At 47.8% G+C, this 14,692-nt stretch overlaps 1 protein-coding gene across 5 annotated transcripts in view; it reads left to right on the forward strand.

The window, feature by feature from the left end:
* LOC119966976 (dynein heavy chain 8, axonemal-like) overlaps nt 1-14,692 on the forward strand; it is a 1,648,910-nt gene that overhangs the window by 504,122 nt on the left and 1,130,096 nt on the right. For all 5 annotated transcript variants that reach the window (XM_038798944.1, XM_038798946.1, XM_038798947.1 and 2 more), the window contains one exon: nt 7,063-7,198. In XM_038798944.1, coding sequence (XP_038654872.1) covers nt 7,063-7,198 — 136 coding nt within the window. The remainder of the gene's footprint in view (nt 1-7,062; nt 7,199-14,692) is intronic.

Raw genomic sequence — 14,692 nt, forward strand, 5'->3', positions numbered from 1 at the left:
TCTAATTGGTGATTGGCTGCGGTGTTTGTGCATGTTGATTGGTTCCTGTGTATGTCCATCAGTATGTGTCCGCACCATGATATACTGGTGAATATTATGACATTGGGGAGGGGGGGGGGGCATTCAGGCCCTGTGGGAGGACCCTTCTCCCCTGTCCCTCCCCCCCCCCCCCCCCCCCCCCCCCCCCACCCCCATCTCCGTGCCCCGACAGTCCCCAGCACCCCCACCCCAGGGATTCGACGGGACCAGCTCGCATGCAGACTAGGTGGAAAGTGTTACTGTGGGCATGAATCAGACATTGTCATACGATGTGGAGCACCAGAGCTCATCGCAGAGCAGGTTGTCATCATCCTCCATCCCATGGACCAGACCCGCTGTCACTGCCAACCCAGTGCCCCCAGCTCGTAGCGCCAAAGCTATGTATAATGGAGCGGTGTGTAAGTGGGCGGTCTTGCGGTGCATGGATTAAATGGGGTGTGGTCCGGGATGTGGTGACCATGCCCCTGACCAGCAAACCCCCACTCCCCACCCCCTCCCCCTAGTTGGTGAACCTGGAGGCAATCAAAGCGTCCCTTGTGCATTGGCCCTGGTGATGATGTCATGTGGCCTCCAGTGCCTGCCCGAGTCCCATGTCCTGCTCACCGTACCCCTTCCGACATCCTCCTCGTCGGATGAGGCCGGCCTTTCCTCCTCCTCCAGCACATTGGGCCTCTGCTGCACGATATTATGGAAGATGCAGCAGGCCACCAGGATGCGGGCGACCCTCTCAGCTTCGTACTGGAGGGCTCCTCCAGAGCGGTCCAGACTTCAGGATGCCGAAGCAACGCTCGATCACACTCCTGGTTGCTCTTTGGGCATCGTGGTAGCGGGTCTCTGCGTCGGTCCGGATAGGTGTTACCAGCTATGGCTGCAGCGGGTAACCCCTGTCACCCAGGAGCCTACCCCTCAGGCGGGGTGGGGGGGCCTCAAACTTTTCAGGAATCACTGAATGTGACAGGATGAAGGAGTCATGCACAGTGCCTGGGAATCGGGTGCAGAGGTGCACGATGCGCAGCTGATGGTCACAGACCAGCTGGATGTTCATTGAATGGTACCCCCCTTCGGTTAGTGTAAAGCAGGCTGTTACCTGCAGGTGCCCATAGGGGGACATGCATCCCACTTATTGCCCCCGAGGCCCGGGGCATCCCAGCGATGCAGTGAATCCAGCTGCCCGGGCATCTTGGTAGGCTCGGTCCAGATGGAAATCAACGTAAGGATCCGCCTGGGCTTATAGGGCCTCCGTGATGGCATGGATGCACCTGTGCACCGAGGTCTGTGAGATCTCGGGCAGATCCCCACTCAGCGACTGGAAGGACCCCGTCGCATAGAGGCTCAGGGCGACCATCACCTTGATGGTCATCGGGAGTGGGTGCCCTCTTCCATACCCCTGCGGTGCCAGATGTGCCATCATCTGGCAGATGTGTCGCACTGTCTGCTCATCTGGAGACTGCGATGGAATGCCCAGTCCGACTGTTCCTCGAATGACAGGAAGTGCCGGTACACACGAGGCCTCATGCAGTGTCCCCTTGGCACCTCCTCCTCCTCCTCCTATTGGGCGGCTGGCCCTCCAGCCTGTGCAGCCGCCAGCTACTCTCTGAAGCTCGTTTGTTTGCAGCCCGTTCCTCTGCAGTCATTCCTCTGCAATCCGGCCCTCTGCAGCCCGGTCTGCTGCTAACCACTGTGCTGCTGCTCGCACCGCTGCTGCAGCATCCCCCTCCTTTCCAAGCGGCCCCCGCTCACACGGCCTCAGATTATCTCACAGAGCTGCAATCATCACCATGGCGGCCAGCATTGCTGGTTGAACGCCAAACACCATTGTCCGCATGGGGTAAAGGACAACATGTTAGCATGGCGCATATTCCCGTGCCCAGCCAAGTTTCATGGGCTATAAGTGGCCCTGGTTGCCACGGCGGGCACACCTCCGCATGTCCCTCCCCCAACCAGACATCCGTGCCCCTTCGATATCCAGCACCGTTGGTGCCCCCAGACCTGGCGCCCATTCCTGCTGCCAGGTGTACCGTTGGCTGCCACTGCCCTCACTGGGGGCTGCCGTGGGCGTGACCCTGGGTGGTCTAACGGTGGGTGGCAGCCGGGTGGGCAGGGTGTTTGCGGTCAGGGGGGATGCACGTTGTGGAAGGGGGTGTGGTGCGGGGGTGGGCACACCAATACGGCCGGTGTCACTGTGTAGAACTTTGCCAAGGTAGGTGGTCAGTGGGTGCGCAAGGTGACCAGTGTAATAGCTGTCATATCTGGGCACCGATCCAGTCCTGTGGGGGGGGCAATCCGGCTGCTCGGCCTGTTCCCACTTCCCCCTCTCCTCCCCCAGCCCTGACAGGGGGCCCCCCCCACAGCAGTTAGCACGGCAGGTGTCCTGGCCGGCAGCCCCAGTCACTGCACACCATTTCCTACCTCTTCTCTCTCTCACTCAGCTGCCACGATGCTAGGTTCACGTCTTTTGAAATCACAAGTGAACCATGCCATCGAAGGCGGTGAATCCCGGAGGCCCCAGAGCACAGGGTTTCAGGCCCGCTAATGATATGCCTCCTGTACTTTAACCCCGCACGGTGAGCGACGCATTTACGCCATTTTCGGGGTGCCGGAGTATCCCGGTTTGGCATCAAATCGGTGCCGACTGCGATTTTGGTGTCGGAAGCAATTCTCTGCCCAATCGCGTTTCGCGATTTTGGCATCAGAAAGCGGAAAATGCTGTCCTAGTCTCCCAAATGGAGAATTTCACCCACTACCTATTTCCAGCCCTCGTGTTGAAAACCATGGAAGTGTTAACTTTGTTTTATGACTCGCTCCACAGCTGCTCGCTGCCCAAATTGGGAGCTGCTTTTCTACGCTCCCTCACGACTCACTCCTTGTCAACGCATAAGCATGGCAGCATGCAAACATTCTCCTCGCTTTCATAGAATTTACAGTGCAGAAGAAGGCCATTCAGCCCATCGAGTCTGCACCGGCCCTTGGAACGAGCACCCTACTTCAACCCCCCACCTCCATCCTATCCCCTTTAACCCCAGCAGCAGGATGAACAATGCTGCCTGGCAGCAGTTCAAGAAGGCAATTCACCAAAAAGAGGTAAAGGGCGAAGACAGGAGGACGAGTCCCAGAGATCTGAGTCCTCAATCCTTACGAGGAAAGGGGCCTGAAAATCCCCAGCCTCCCGAGGAGAGAGCAATGACTGACAAAGAGGTTGGCCTGCGCAGAGAGGTGAGGATTCACTGTCCCTTCATTCAGATGACCAGCCTCAAGTGAATTGTTGATGTCCCACAGAATTATCCTTCCCTTTCACTGACCACAAATCCATTGTCTTGCAGATTCACCATCTAATGAGACCAACCCATCTGGAGTCGACCCCCCACCTGGCAACCAAGACAACACCTCGGATGAGAGCTCCAAGGAGAACGCCCGGCGATGTGTCACATCTGTCACACGCACCCTCCATCAGGTCAGAACACACCTCAGTGGGCGACATTAGTGGACAGGCTTCGGGGGAACTATCTGGTGAGCACCACAGAATTGCTGATGCACATCAGGTGGAAGCAGGAACATCCAAGGGAGACAGCTGTGTGAGGTCTGCAGGATCCCAGGACACAGCTGGGTCTCAACCAGATGCTGGGCCTCTGGACAAGGTTCTCCCAGAGATGATTCAGATGATAGGACAGAACCGTGAGGTTCAGGAGCGGTGTCAGCAACATTCCAGTGACTGCAAGGCACGATTGGAGAAGTCCCAAATTTTTCAGACGCAGGGGATGGTGCAGGGAATGAGTGGCACTGAGACCAACATTGCTTAGGTAACGATCGCAATGAAAAAACTGGAACAACGGCCGCACCTTAGAACAGAGAAAGAACAAAGAACATTACAGCACAGGAACAGGCCCCTTGACCCACCATACTAGCTTAAACCAATCCAGATCCTTATTTAGACCTATTACTTATTGCAAAAGATCTATATCACTCAATTCCCCCGCCGTTCATGTGCCTGTCAAGATACATCTTAAGCAATGCTATCGTGCCTGCCTCCACCACCTCCACTGGCAACGCATTCCAGGCACCCACCCCGCGTGAAATTATTTCTCCCGCATATCTCCCCTCTCACTCTGAATCTGTGCCCCCTTGTAATTCAGTCTTCAGCCCTGGGAAAAAGCTTCAATCAGGTCTCCCTTTAACTTCCAACTTTGCAATGAAAACAATCTGAGTTTATTCAACCTCTGCTCATAGCTAATACCCTCCAGACCAGGCAAAATCTTGGTAAGCCTTTGCACTCTCTCCAAAGCATCCACATTGTTCTGGTAATGTTCATACAACTGTAACATGACCTGCCAACTCTTGCACTCAATGACCTGGCCTTCTTGACCATTTTATCCACCTGCATTGCAACTTTCATGGAAAACTATGGACATGAACACGCAGATCCCTCTGTATGTCAATGCTTCTGAAGGTTCTGCCATTCCTGTATAATTCACACCTGAATTTGATCTTTCAAAATGTTTCCTGTCACTGGCAAGTCCATTTGCTTCCAAATGTGAATAAATCCTGCCCCTCAATATCTTCTCTAACAGCTTCCCCACTACTAACTTCAGGTTCACAAGCCCATAATTACCTGGATTATCCCTGCTTTCCTTCTTAAGCAAAGGGACAACATTGGCTATTCTCCAGTCCTCTGGAAACTTGCCTATGGTCAAAGATGATACAAAGATATCTGTTAAGGCTCCAGCAGTTTCCTCTCTTGCCTACCACAGTAAACTAGGATATATCCCATCTGGCCCAGGGGACTTGTTGACCTTAATGCATTTTAAATATCCAACACTTCCTCCTTCATTATGCTGACATGTCCGAGAGTATTGACACACCCATCCCTAACCTCAACATCCGTCATGTCCTTCTCCTTGGTAAATACCGATGCAAAGCAGTTATTAAGGATCTCACCCACTTCCTTTGACTCCACGCATAACTTTCCTCCTTTGTCCTTGAGTGGGCCTACTTTTATCTCCTGTCTTGATCCCTATATATGTATAAAAAACTTGGGATTCTCCTTGACTCTGCTTGCCATTGGCATTTCATGCCTCTTTTAGCCTTCCAAATCCCTGTTTGAGTTTGTCCCTACTTTCCCTTTATTCTTCAAAAGCTTTGTCTGTTTTTATTTCCCCTGTCATCCGTGGTTCCCTAATCCTGCCATTTTCGTCCTTCATTTTTGCAGGAACGGTAGGAAGGGCAGCGGTTAGCATTGTGGCTTCACAGCGCCAGGGTCCCAGGTTCAATTCCTCACTGGGTCACGTCTGCACGTTTTCCCCGTGTCGGCGTGGATTTCCTCCAGGGTGCTCCGGTTTTCTCCCACAGTGCAAAGACGCACAGATTAGGTGGATTGGCCATCCTAAATGTCCAACAAGGTTAGGAGGGGTTATTTGGTTACGGGGATAGGGTGGAAGTGAGGGCTTAAGTGGGTCGGTGCAGACTCGATGGGCCAAATGGCCTCCTTCTGCACTGTATGTTCTATGTTCTATGCCTGTCCTGCATTCTAATCGACTGGTCTCTAAAAGACTCCCAAATATCAAATGTGGAGTTACCCTCAAACAGCCGCTCCCAATCCGCATTCTCCAGCTCTTTCCGAATTCTGATGAAGTTAGCTTTCCCCCAATTTAGCACCCTCACTCGAATACCATTCTTTTCCTTATCCATGAGTATTCAAAACTTTACGGAATTATGATCACTATTCCCAAAATGTTCCCCGACTGAAACTTTAGGCACCTGGCCGTGCTCATTCCCCAATACTAGGTCTAATAAGACCCCTCCCTGGCTGGACTATCAACATACTGTTTCAAAAAAACCTCTTGCTCACACCTAACAAATTGCCCTTCCTCCGAACATCTGGCACTAAGGGAGTCCCAGTCAATATGGGAGAATTAAAATCATCCACCACAACTATTGTACTATTTTCACATCTTTCCAGAATCTCACTACATATCTGTTCCTCTGTATCCCACTGGCTGTTGGGAGACCTGTAGTATAACCCCAACATTGTGATTGCGTCCTTTCTCTTTGTGTGTTCTACCTATAATGCCTCACTGTAGGTTATCTCTAAGCTATCCTCCCTCATCACAGTTGTGACATGTTCCCTAACCAGTAATGCAACTCCCCCACCCTTTCTGCCATCCCCTCTGTTTCATCTAAAACATCGATATCCCGGAACGTTAACCTGCTAGTCCTGTCCCTCCTTTAATCATGCCTCCATAATGGCAACAATATCACAATTCCAGATATTAATCCAAGCTCTAAGTTCATCCGTCTTATCTGTTATACTTCTTGTGTTGAAGCAAACACACCCAAACCTCCAGACCCACTGAGATCAGCGACTTCCCTCTGCCTGCTCTCCCTCTTAGCTATATTTGTCTTAGTCTCAAGCTCTTGCCCAGTCTCTGCACTTGCTGGCCTGCTGCTCAGGTTCCCATCCCCTGCCATACTAGTTTAAATACTTTTGAGTGGTGGTGTCTCAGGCATGACTCAGTCTGTGATGATCATGACTGAGGGCCTCAACATCATGTCTTAGTCGATGAGGGTTGTGATCCGGACTACAGGTAGACATTGCCCAGGAACTCCAGAGCATGGTCCAGTCATTGAGGACCATCACTGAGGATGTCGACACCATGGTTCAGACAATGGGAAGCCGGCATGACTGGCAGAATCTGGCTTTGACAGAGGGTCATCTAGAATCGAAACGTTAGCTCTTTTCTCTCCCTACAGGTGCTGCCAGACCTGCTGAGATTTTCCAGCATTTTCTCTGGTTATTACTCAACATTGGTATTTTTCAAAGTGATAATCCTATTTCCATATGGTCTTTCCATTATAGAAGAGGTTTGAGACTATCTTTCATCATGTTTTACATATTTGTTATGTTTTACTTGTTACTTTTGCTATGTGTAGTTACCTCTAGATGGCACAAGCTGAAATGTTTTTGCACATGTGAAAAGTGGAAGACCGGTGTCAGCTGCAGCTATTTTTAAGTTCTGTTTTTTATTTCAGAAAAATTCTGATATTCTAAAAAGTTCACGGGGAATGTCCATTGTGCGAATGTACAACAAAGTCGCTTATGTACTAGTAAAGTTTGAAGTGTTGCATCATAAGGCATGGACAAAAGAAATTTCAACTATACAATATTGTAAGTATATGATTCATTTTAACTAAAATCTGCTACTATATTCTGGTAAACTGTGAGGTAACTGTTATATTACGATATTGTAATATATATATTACTCTTTATTATATAGCCGAGTTGTTGAAATATAGATGTAGTCTTCCAGTGATGATAAAGTAATTTAATGGGCAATATAAAATTATTGTGTGAGTCCTTTTTACTTAATACTGAATTAGTAAACAAACAAATAACTATATTAAATAAGATAATGCTAAATACTGGTATCTATTAACTTATTTTCTCTAGCTATCTCTCTTCTGGACTCTCTGCACTCCAGACACACTCTCCTCCAGGAAAGAGTGGGGAAACCTTCTTTAGGTTCTGATAGTGTGGCCATCTCGTGTTGAATTGCCTGTACTTGCTTAACATAGTCTGATCATGTATTACTACACACAGAGACCAGTACATCCCCCTTTTTTAACATTTTCTTATGTAGACAAAAGAACATTTACATATGCAGTGGTTTGCTAGAATCTAGCAAAATACTAGAATCACTTTAAAGTTCATAGATTGAGTCTATTTGGTTTTCTTCTACTTCTTATGGATCTTCTTAATTTCAACAGCGAGGTATTGGTTTTAATGTTCTTACTCATTTATGGAGTAGAATGTTGTTGTTGTTCAACATGTTATGCAACAGACAGTAAGTCAAGATCAGGAAAAACTGGTGTGTGAACCTTAATTTGCAGAAGATCACTATGATTTCTTCTGATTAGTACATCACCAGATGTTTTTACCAGATATGGACCAGGTGATACCTGTTTGAGAACTTGAGCAGGAAGTCTGATGCGAATAGTATCATCTGCTTCAAGAGGTTTCAGATTCTTGGCATGTTGATCATAGTATTGTTTCTGTTTTTGTTGTTGGTAATGCAGTTTTTGCACAACATCATGTTGATCAGGATCAGTAATATGCAGTTAAGGTAATGTTGTCCTAATGTTTCTATTAACATCTGTGCTGGAGATAATCCTGATGTCAAATGTGATGATCTGTAGTTTAACAATGCTAAATAGAAATCAGATTGCGATTCTCTGGCTTTACTTAATAATTGTTTGATAATATGAACCCTTTTTCAACCTTTCTGTTGGACTACGTGAAATGAGGGCTCGAGGTGATATGTCTGAAATTGTATGTCATTGCAAATTCCTTCCATTCACAGCTGGTAAAACAGGGACCGTTATCAGGCATGATGGTTTGCGGTATTCCATGTCTCACAAAGATGTCTCTGCATGCTTTTTAAAAATAAATTTAGAATACCCAATTCATTTTTTCCAATTAAGGGGCAATTTAGCGTAGCCAAGCTACCTACCCTGCACATCTTTGCGTTGTGGGGGCGAAACCCACGCAAACACGGGGAGAATGTGCAAACTCCACACGGACAGTGACCCAGAGCCGGGATCGAACCTGGGACCTCAGCGCCGTGAGGCAGCAGGGCTAACCCACTGCGCTACCATGCTGCCCGTCTCTGCATGCATTAATAACAATTGTGGATGTGAGATCATTTAGTTTCATGACTTCTGGAAAGTTTGAATAATAGTCAATGACTAAAATGTAATCTTTGCCATATGAGTGAAAAAGGTCGATACCTACTTTCACCCATGGTGACGTGATAATGTCATGCTGTTGCGATGTTTCTTTGCAATTTTGATTTTGATGTTTTTGGCAAGTAGAACATGACATGATCATATCTGTGATATCTTGATGAGCACCTGGCCAGCATATAGCTTGCCTATCTCTTAGTTTGCTCTTCTCGATGCCAAGATGGCCTTTGTGAAGTTTGTTTAGCATTTCTGACTTTCTGGAATGACGATTCTGTCATGTCGCAGTAGAATACCATCCAATAATGTCAGTTCAGACTGTAAAGTCTGGTATTGTGGACAGTGATCTTTTGGCCATCCATTCTGCAAGTGATGGATTACTCTGTCAAAGTGGCATCCTTTTGTGTCTCGTTACGTATCTGTTGAAGTTTGTGATCGGATGCAGGAAGTGGTTCTCCAAAAAGTTGTAGCATCAAAGATTGATTCTGTTGGTGTGATATCAGTGTCAATCGATCGTTACAGAGTGTCAGCTATGATTAACTCTTTACCTGGAGTATAGATAAGATTAAAATCATATCTGCGCAATTTCATCAGAAGCCTTTGCAGTCTAGGTGCCATATCATTAGGATTTTTGTCGATAATGTTAACAAGTGGATGATGGTCTGTTTCCACAGTAAATCTTGGTAAGCCGTGTACATAATCATGAAATTTTGTAATTCCAGTAACAAGTCCGAGACACTCCTTCTCAATCTGGGCGTACCTGCACTCAGTTGAAGCCATTGATCTGGATGCATAGGTGATGGGAACCCAGTTGTTGTGGACGTCCTGTTGTAACAAAACGGCACCAATGCCATTCTGACTGGCATTAGTCGAAATTTTAGTGGGCTTTGTCAGGTCAAAGAATGTCAAGCTTGGAGCCTGCATCAGCTGTTGCTTAAGATCCAGCCATTTTTCATTGTAACGCTGAGTCCATTGAAAATCAATGTTTTCTTGATGAGCTGACGTAATGCAGTAGTTATGGTTGAAAGATTTGATATAAATTTTCCTGGGAAATTCACAAACCCAAGAAAGCGTAAGACAACTTTTTTGTCTTTCGGTTGCATTGTTTCAATGGCTTGAATTTTATCATCGTCAGGTTTGATACCATGTGCTGTTACGTTGCCACCAAGAAATTTTAGTGATGAGGTGGCAAACATACACTTTGATTGGTTGAGCTTTAAACCATCCTTATGTATTCTCTTAAAAACTTTTCAGAGTCCCGTGTTCTGTGTATCATGTGTTCTTCTGCTGTCGTAGACCAGATGATTACGTCATTGACTTAAACACAAACACCTTCAATGTTCTCTGTCATCTGCTCCGTTATACGATGAAATATTTCTGAAGCAGAAGGAGACCGCGCGCGAGGACCCGAACGCGCTGCAAGGTATTCCCGCGCCCGCAGATTGCCGGGACCCATCCGGATCGCAAACTCGCCCCCCAGCAACCCCTCTACCTCAACCAGCGCCCGCGACCCTGCCAGACGCGACCCCGGAAACGTAAACAGCGCCCTGGACCCTGCTAGCGCCCTGGACCCCGCCAGACGCAACCACCTACCTTCCACAAGGGCTGACGTCTCCCATCGGATCCCAGGATCATCCAGCAGCAGCCGCCGACCGAGGAAGCGAGGGAAACGCAACGGTCTGCAGGTTAGACTGAAGCAACACGGTTTCAAGACCTCTCTCCCCAGCATACCCCTGGCAAACGTCCAAGCGATTGAAAACAAGCTGTTTGAACTTAACGCCAGACTTACCTCTCAGAGGGAAGTAAGAGACTGCTGTGTGTTCTGTTTCACAGAGACATGGCTCACCCTCGCCTCACCGGACTGTGCCATATAACCTGAAGGCTTCTCTATTCACCGGGTGGACCGCATGGCATCTTCAGGCAAAGCGAAGGGTGGAGGGGTTTGCCTCCTCATCAACTCCTCCTGGTGCTTGGATGTGGTGACCCTGGCGACCTACTGCTCCCCAAACCTGGAATACTTGACCGTAAAGTGCCGCCCATACTATCTTCCACGTGAGTTCACTTCAGCCATTATCACAGCGGCCTACATCCCACCCCAGGCAGAAGTGAGGAAGGTGCTGGATGAACTGTACACAGTCATAAACAACTATGAAACAGAACACCTGGAGGCCTTGTTCATTGTGGCCGGAGACTTCAACAAAGCCAACCTCAAGAGTGTACTGCCAAAATTCCACCAGCACATCTCCTGTCCCACCAGGGGCGACAACACTCTTGACCACTGCTACTCAAAAATCAAGGGCGCCTACCGTTCCATCCCCCGACCGCATTTTGGGTAATCAGACCATAAGAATGTGCTCCTTCTCCCGGCTTACAAGCAGAAACTCAAGCGGGAGAATCCAGCTAAGAAGGTTGCGCAGTGCTGGTCCGAGGAGACAGAAGAGCTCTTACGTGACTGCTTAGAGACAGTGGACTGGTCCATATTTAAGAACTCAGCGACTAACTTAAATGAGTATGCCACTACCGTCACAGACTTCATCAGCAAATGTGTGGACGACTGCATGCCAAAGAAAGCAGTACGTACGTTTCCCAACCGGAAACCATGGCTCAACCGCAAGATTGACTCCCTACTGAAGGACAGATCTGAGGCGTTCAAGGCAGACGACCCTGTCCTATACAAGAAATCAAGGTACGACCTCCGCAAAGCCATCCGAGATGCCAAGAGAGAATATCAAACTAAGCTAGAGTCACAGACAGACTCTCAGCGGTTGTGGCAAGGACTAAACAACATAACGGGCTACAAAGCGAAGCCGAGCAGTATCTCTGGCAGCAGCGCACCACTCCCCGATGAACTTAATGTATTCTATTCTCGGTTTTAGCAGGTAACCAACAATCAGCTGTCGAGTGCCCCAGAAGCCCATAATTCACCCATACCCACCATCACAGTTTCCAAAGTCAGATTGGCCTTCCTGAAAGTGAACCCACGGAAGGCGACGGGCCCGGACGGGATCCCTGGTCATGCACTCAGAGCCTGCGCATACCAGCTGGCAGAGGTATTCACAGACATCTATCCCGACTCCACTCCGAGGTCCCCACCTGCTTCAAGAAGACCACCATCATACCGGTACCAAAGAAGAACCAGGCAACATGCCTCAATGACTACCGCCCGGTGGCCCTGACGTCAGTTGTAATGAAGTGCTTCGAGAGGCTGATTATGAAGCGCATCACTTCCATACTCCCGGAACGCCTTGACCCACTTCAATGCGCATACCATCGCAACCGGTCCACATCAGACGCCATTTCCCTGGCCCTACACTCATCCCGAGAGCATCTGAAAACAAGGACTCCTACATCAGACTCCTGTTTATTGACTACAGCTCCGCCTTCAACACCATAATCCCAGCCAAGCTCATATCAAAGCTCCAAAACCTAGGACTTGGCTCTCCACTCTGCAACTGGATCCTTGACTTTCTGACCAACAGACCACAATCAGCAAGAATGAACACCAACACCACTTCCACAATAGTCCTCAATACCGGTGCCCCGCAAGGCTGCGTACTTAGCCCCCTACTCTACTCCCTGTACACACACGACTGCGTGCAAAACTTGGTTCCAACTCCATCTACAAGTTTGCTGACGATACAACCATAGCGGGCCGGATCTTGAATAACGACGAGTCCGAATACAGGAGGGAGATAGAGAACCTAGTGGAGTGGTGTAACGACAACAATCTCTCCCTCAATGCCAGCAAAACTAAAGAGCTGGTCATTGACTTCAGGAAGCAAAGTACTGTACACACCCCTGTCAGCATCAACGGGGCCGAGGTGGAGATGGTTAGCAGTTTCAAATCCCTAGTGGTGCACATCACCAAAAATCTGTCCTGGTCCACTCATGTCGTGCTATCACCAAGAAAGCACAACAGCGCCTATACTTCCTCAGGAAACTAAGGAAATTCGGCATATCCACATTAACCCTTACCAACTTTTACAGATGCACTATAGAAAGCATCCTATCGGGCTGCATCACAGCCTGGTATGGCAACTGCTCGGCCCAGGACCGCAAGGAACTTCAGAGAGTCGTGAATACCGCCCAGTCCATCACACAAACCTGCCTCCCATCCATGGACTCCATCTACACCTCCCGCTGCTGAGGGAAAGCATAATCAAGAATCCCTCCCACCCGGCTTACTCACTTTTCCAACTTCTTCCATCGGGCAGGAGATACAGAAGTCTGAGAACACGCACGAACAGACTCAAAAACAGCTTCTTCCCCACTGTCACCAGACTCCTAAATGACCCTCTTATTGACTGACCTCATTAGCACTACACCTTGTATGCTTCAACCGATGCCAATGCTTATGTAGTTACATTGTATATCTTGTGTTGCCCTATTATGTATTCTCATGTATTTTCTTGAATTTTGTCTAATTCCCTTTTCTTCCATGTACTGAATGATCTGTTGAGCTGCTTGCAGAATAATACTTTTCACTGTACCTCGGTACACGTGACATAAACTAAACAAATCCAAATCCAAAGCAGAAATAATACCAAAGGGCATTCTATTGAAAAAATACCTCCTAAAAGGTGTATTGAACATGCAGAAGAGCTTGCTGGAGTCATCAAGCTGCATCTGCCAAAATCCTTGTGAGGCGTCTAATTTGGTGAATATTTTGGTATTGACCATTTCTGAGGTGATGTCCTCTCTTTTAGGTATTGGGTAATGCTCTCGACGAATATTTCTGTTGAGGCCTTTAGAATACATGCATATCCTTCTGTCACCCGATGGTTTCTTTGCACAGACTATGGAGCTCACCCAATCTGTTGATTGTGTCACTTTTTAAATTATTCCTTGTATTGCAATCTTGTGAGTTCAGCTTTCAATCTTTCTCTCAGAGGTGCTGGTACTCATCTCGGTGGATGTATCACTGGCTTGGCATCCTTTTTAAGAAGAATTTTATATTGATATGGTAATATGCCCATCAGGGTATTCTTTCAATAGTTGTTGGATGTCATCGTCCGTTGTAGATGTCAAAGTATTGAGGAAGATTCTCTGAATCAGCTGTAAATCTTTACATGGGGCTGGTCAAGCATAGGGGTTTAAACAGCTGGCTTGTAATGCAGAACAAGTCCAGCAGCGCGGGTTCAATTCCCGTACCAGCCTCCCCGAACAGGCGTCGGAATTTGGCAACTAGGGGTTTTTCACAGTAACTTCATTGAAGCCTACTTGTGACAATAAGCGATTGTTATTATTATTACATGTCTGAGCACCCAACAGCGAAGAACGGTTATCATCCACTATTTCAAATCTTATCTTTTTGTGAATGTCCCTGTTGGTGGCATTTAGATAGCACGAGCCAGGCAAAATGATTTGATTTCCATTGTAATCTTTCAGTGAACATTCTACAGGTACGATGTCGTAGTTACCTATGATAGTAGACAATTCCTTGGAGTTGAGTAGATTTGAAATGAAAATCGCTTATTTTCACAAGTAGGCTTCAAATGAAGTTACTGTGAAAAGCCCCTAGTCGCCACATTGCGGCGCCTGTTCGGGGAGGCTGGTACGGGAATTGAACCGTGCTGCTGGCCTGCCTTGGTCTGCTTTCAAAGCCAGTGATTTAGCACTGTGCTAAACCAGCCCCAGCTGACGCACCTGTATTCTAACTTAAATGTGATTGGACAATTGTTGATACGTATACTGTTGTCATCCATTCATTGCTAACGATGTTGACTTGTTGATTTTGGATTGGATTGGATTGGATTTGTTTATTGTCACGTGTACCGAGGTACAGTGAAATTTTTCTGCAAGCAGCTCAACAGATCATTAAGTACATGGGAAGAAAAGGGAATAAATGAAAATACGTAATAGGTCAATACACCGTATACAATGTAACGACAAAGGCATCGACATCGGATGAAGCATACATGGG

The sequence above is a fragment of the Scyliorhinus canicula genome, chromosome 6, assembly GCF_902713615.1.
Source record: "Scyliorhinus canicula chromosome 6, sScyCan1.1, whole genome shotgun sequence".
NCBI classification, from domain to species: domain Eukaryota; kingdom Metazoa; phylum Chordata; class Chondrichthyes; order Carcharhiniformes; family Scyliorhinidae; genus Scyliorhinus; species Scyliorhinus canicula.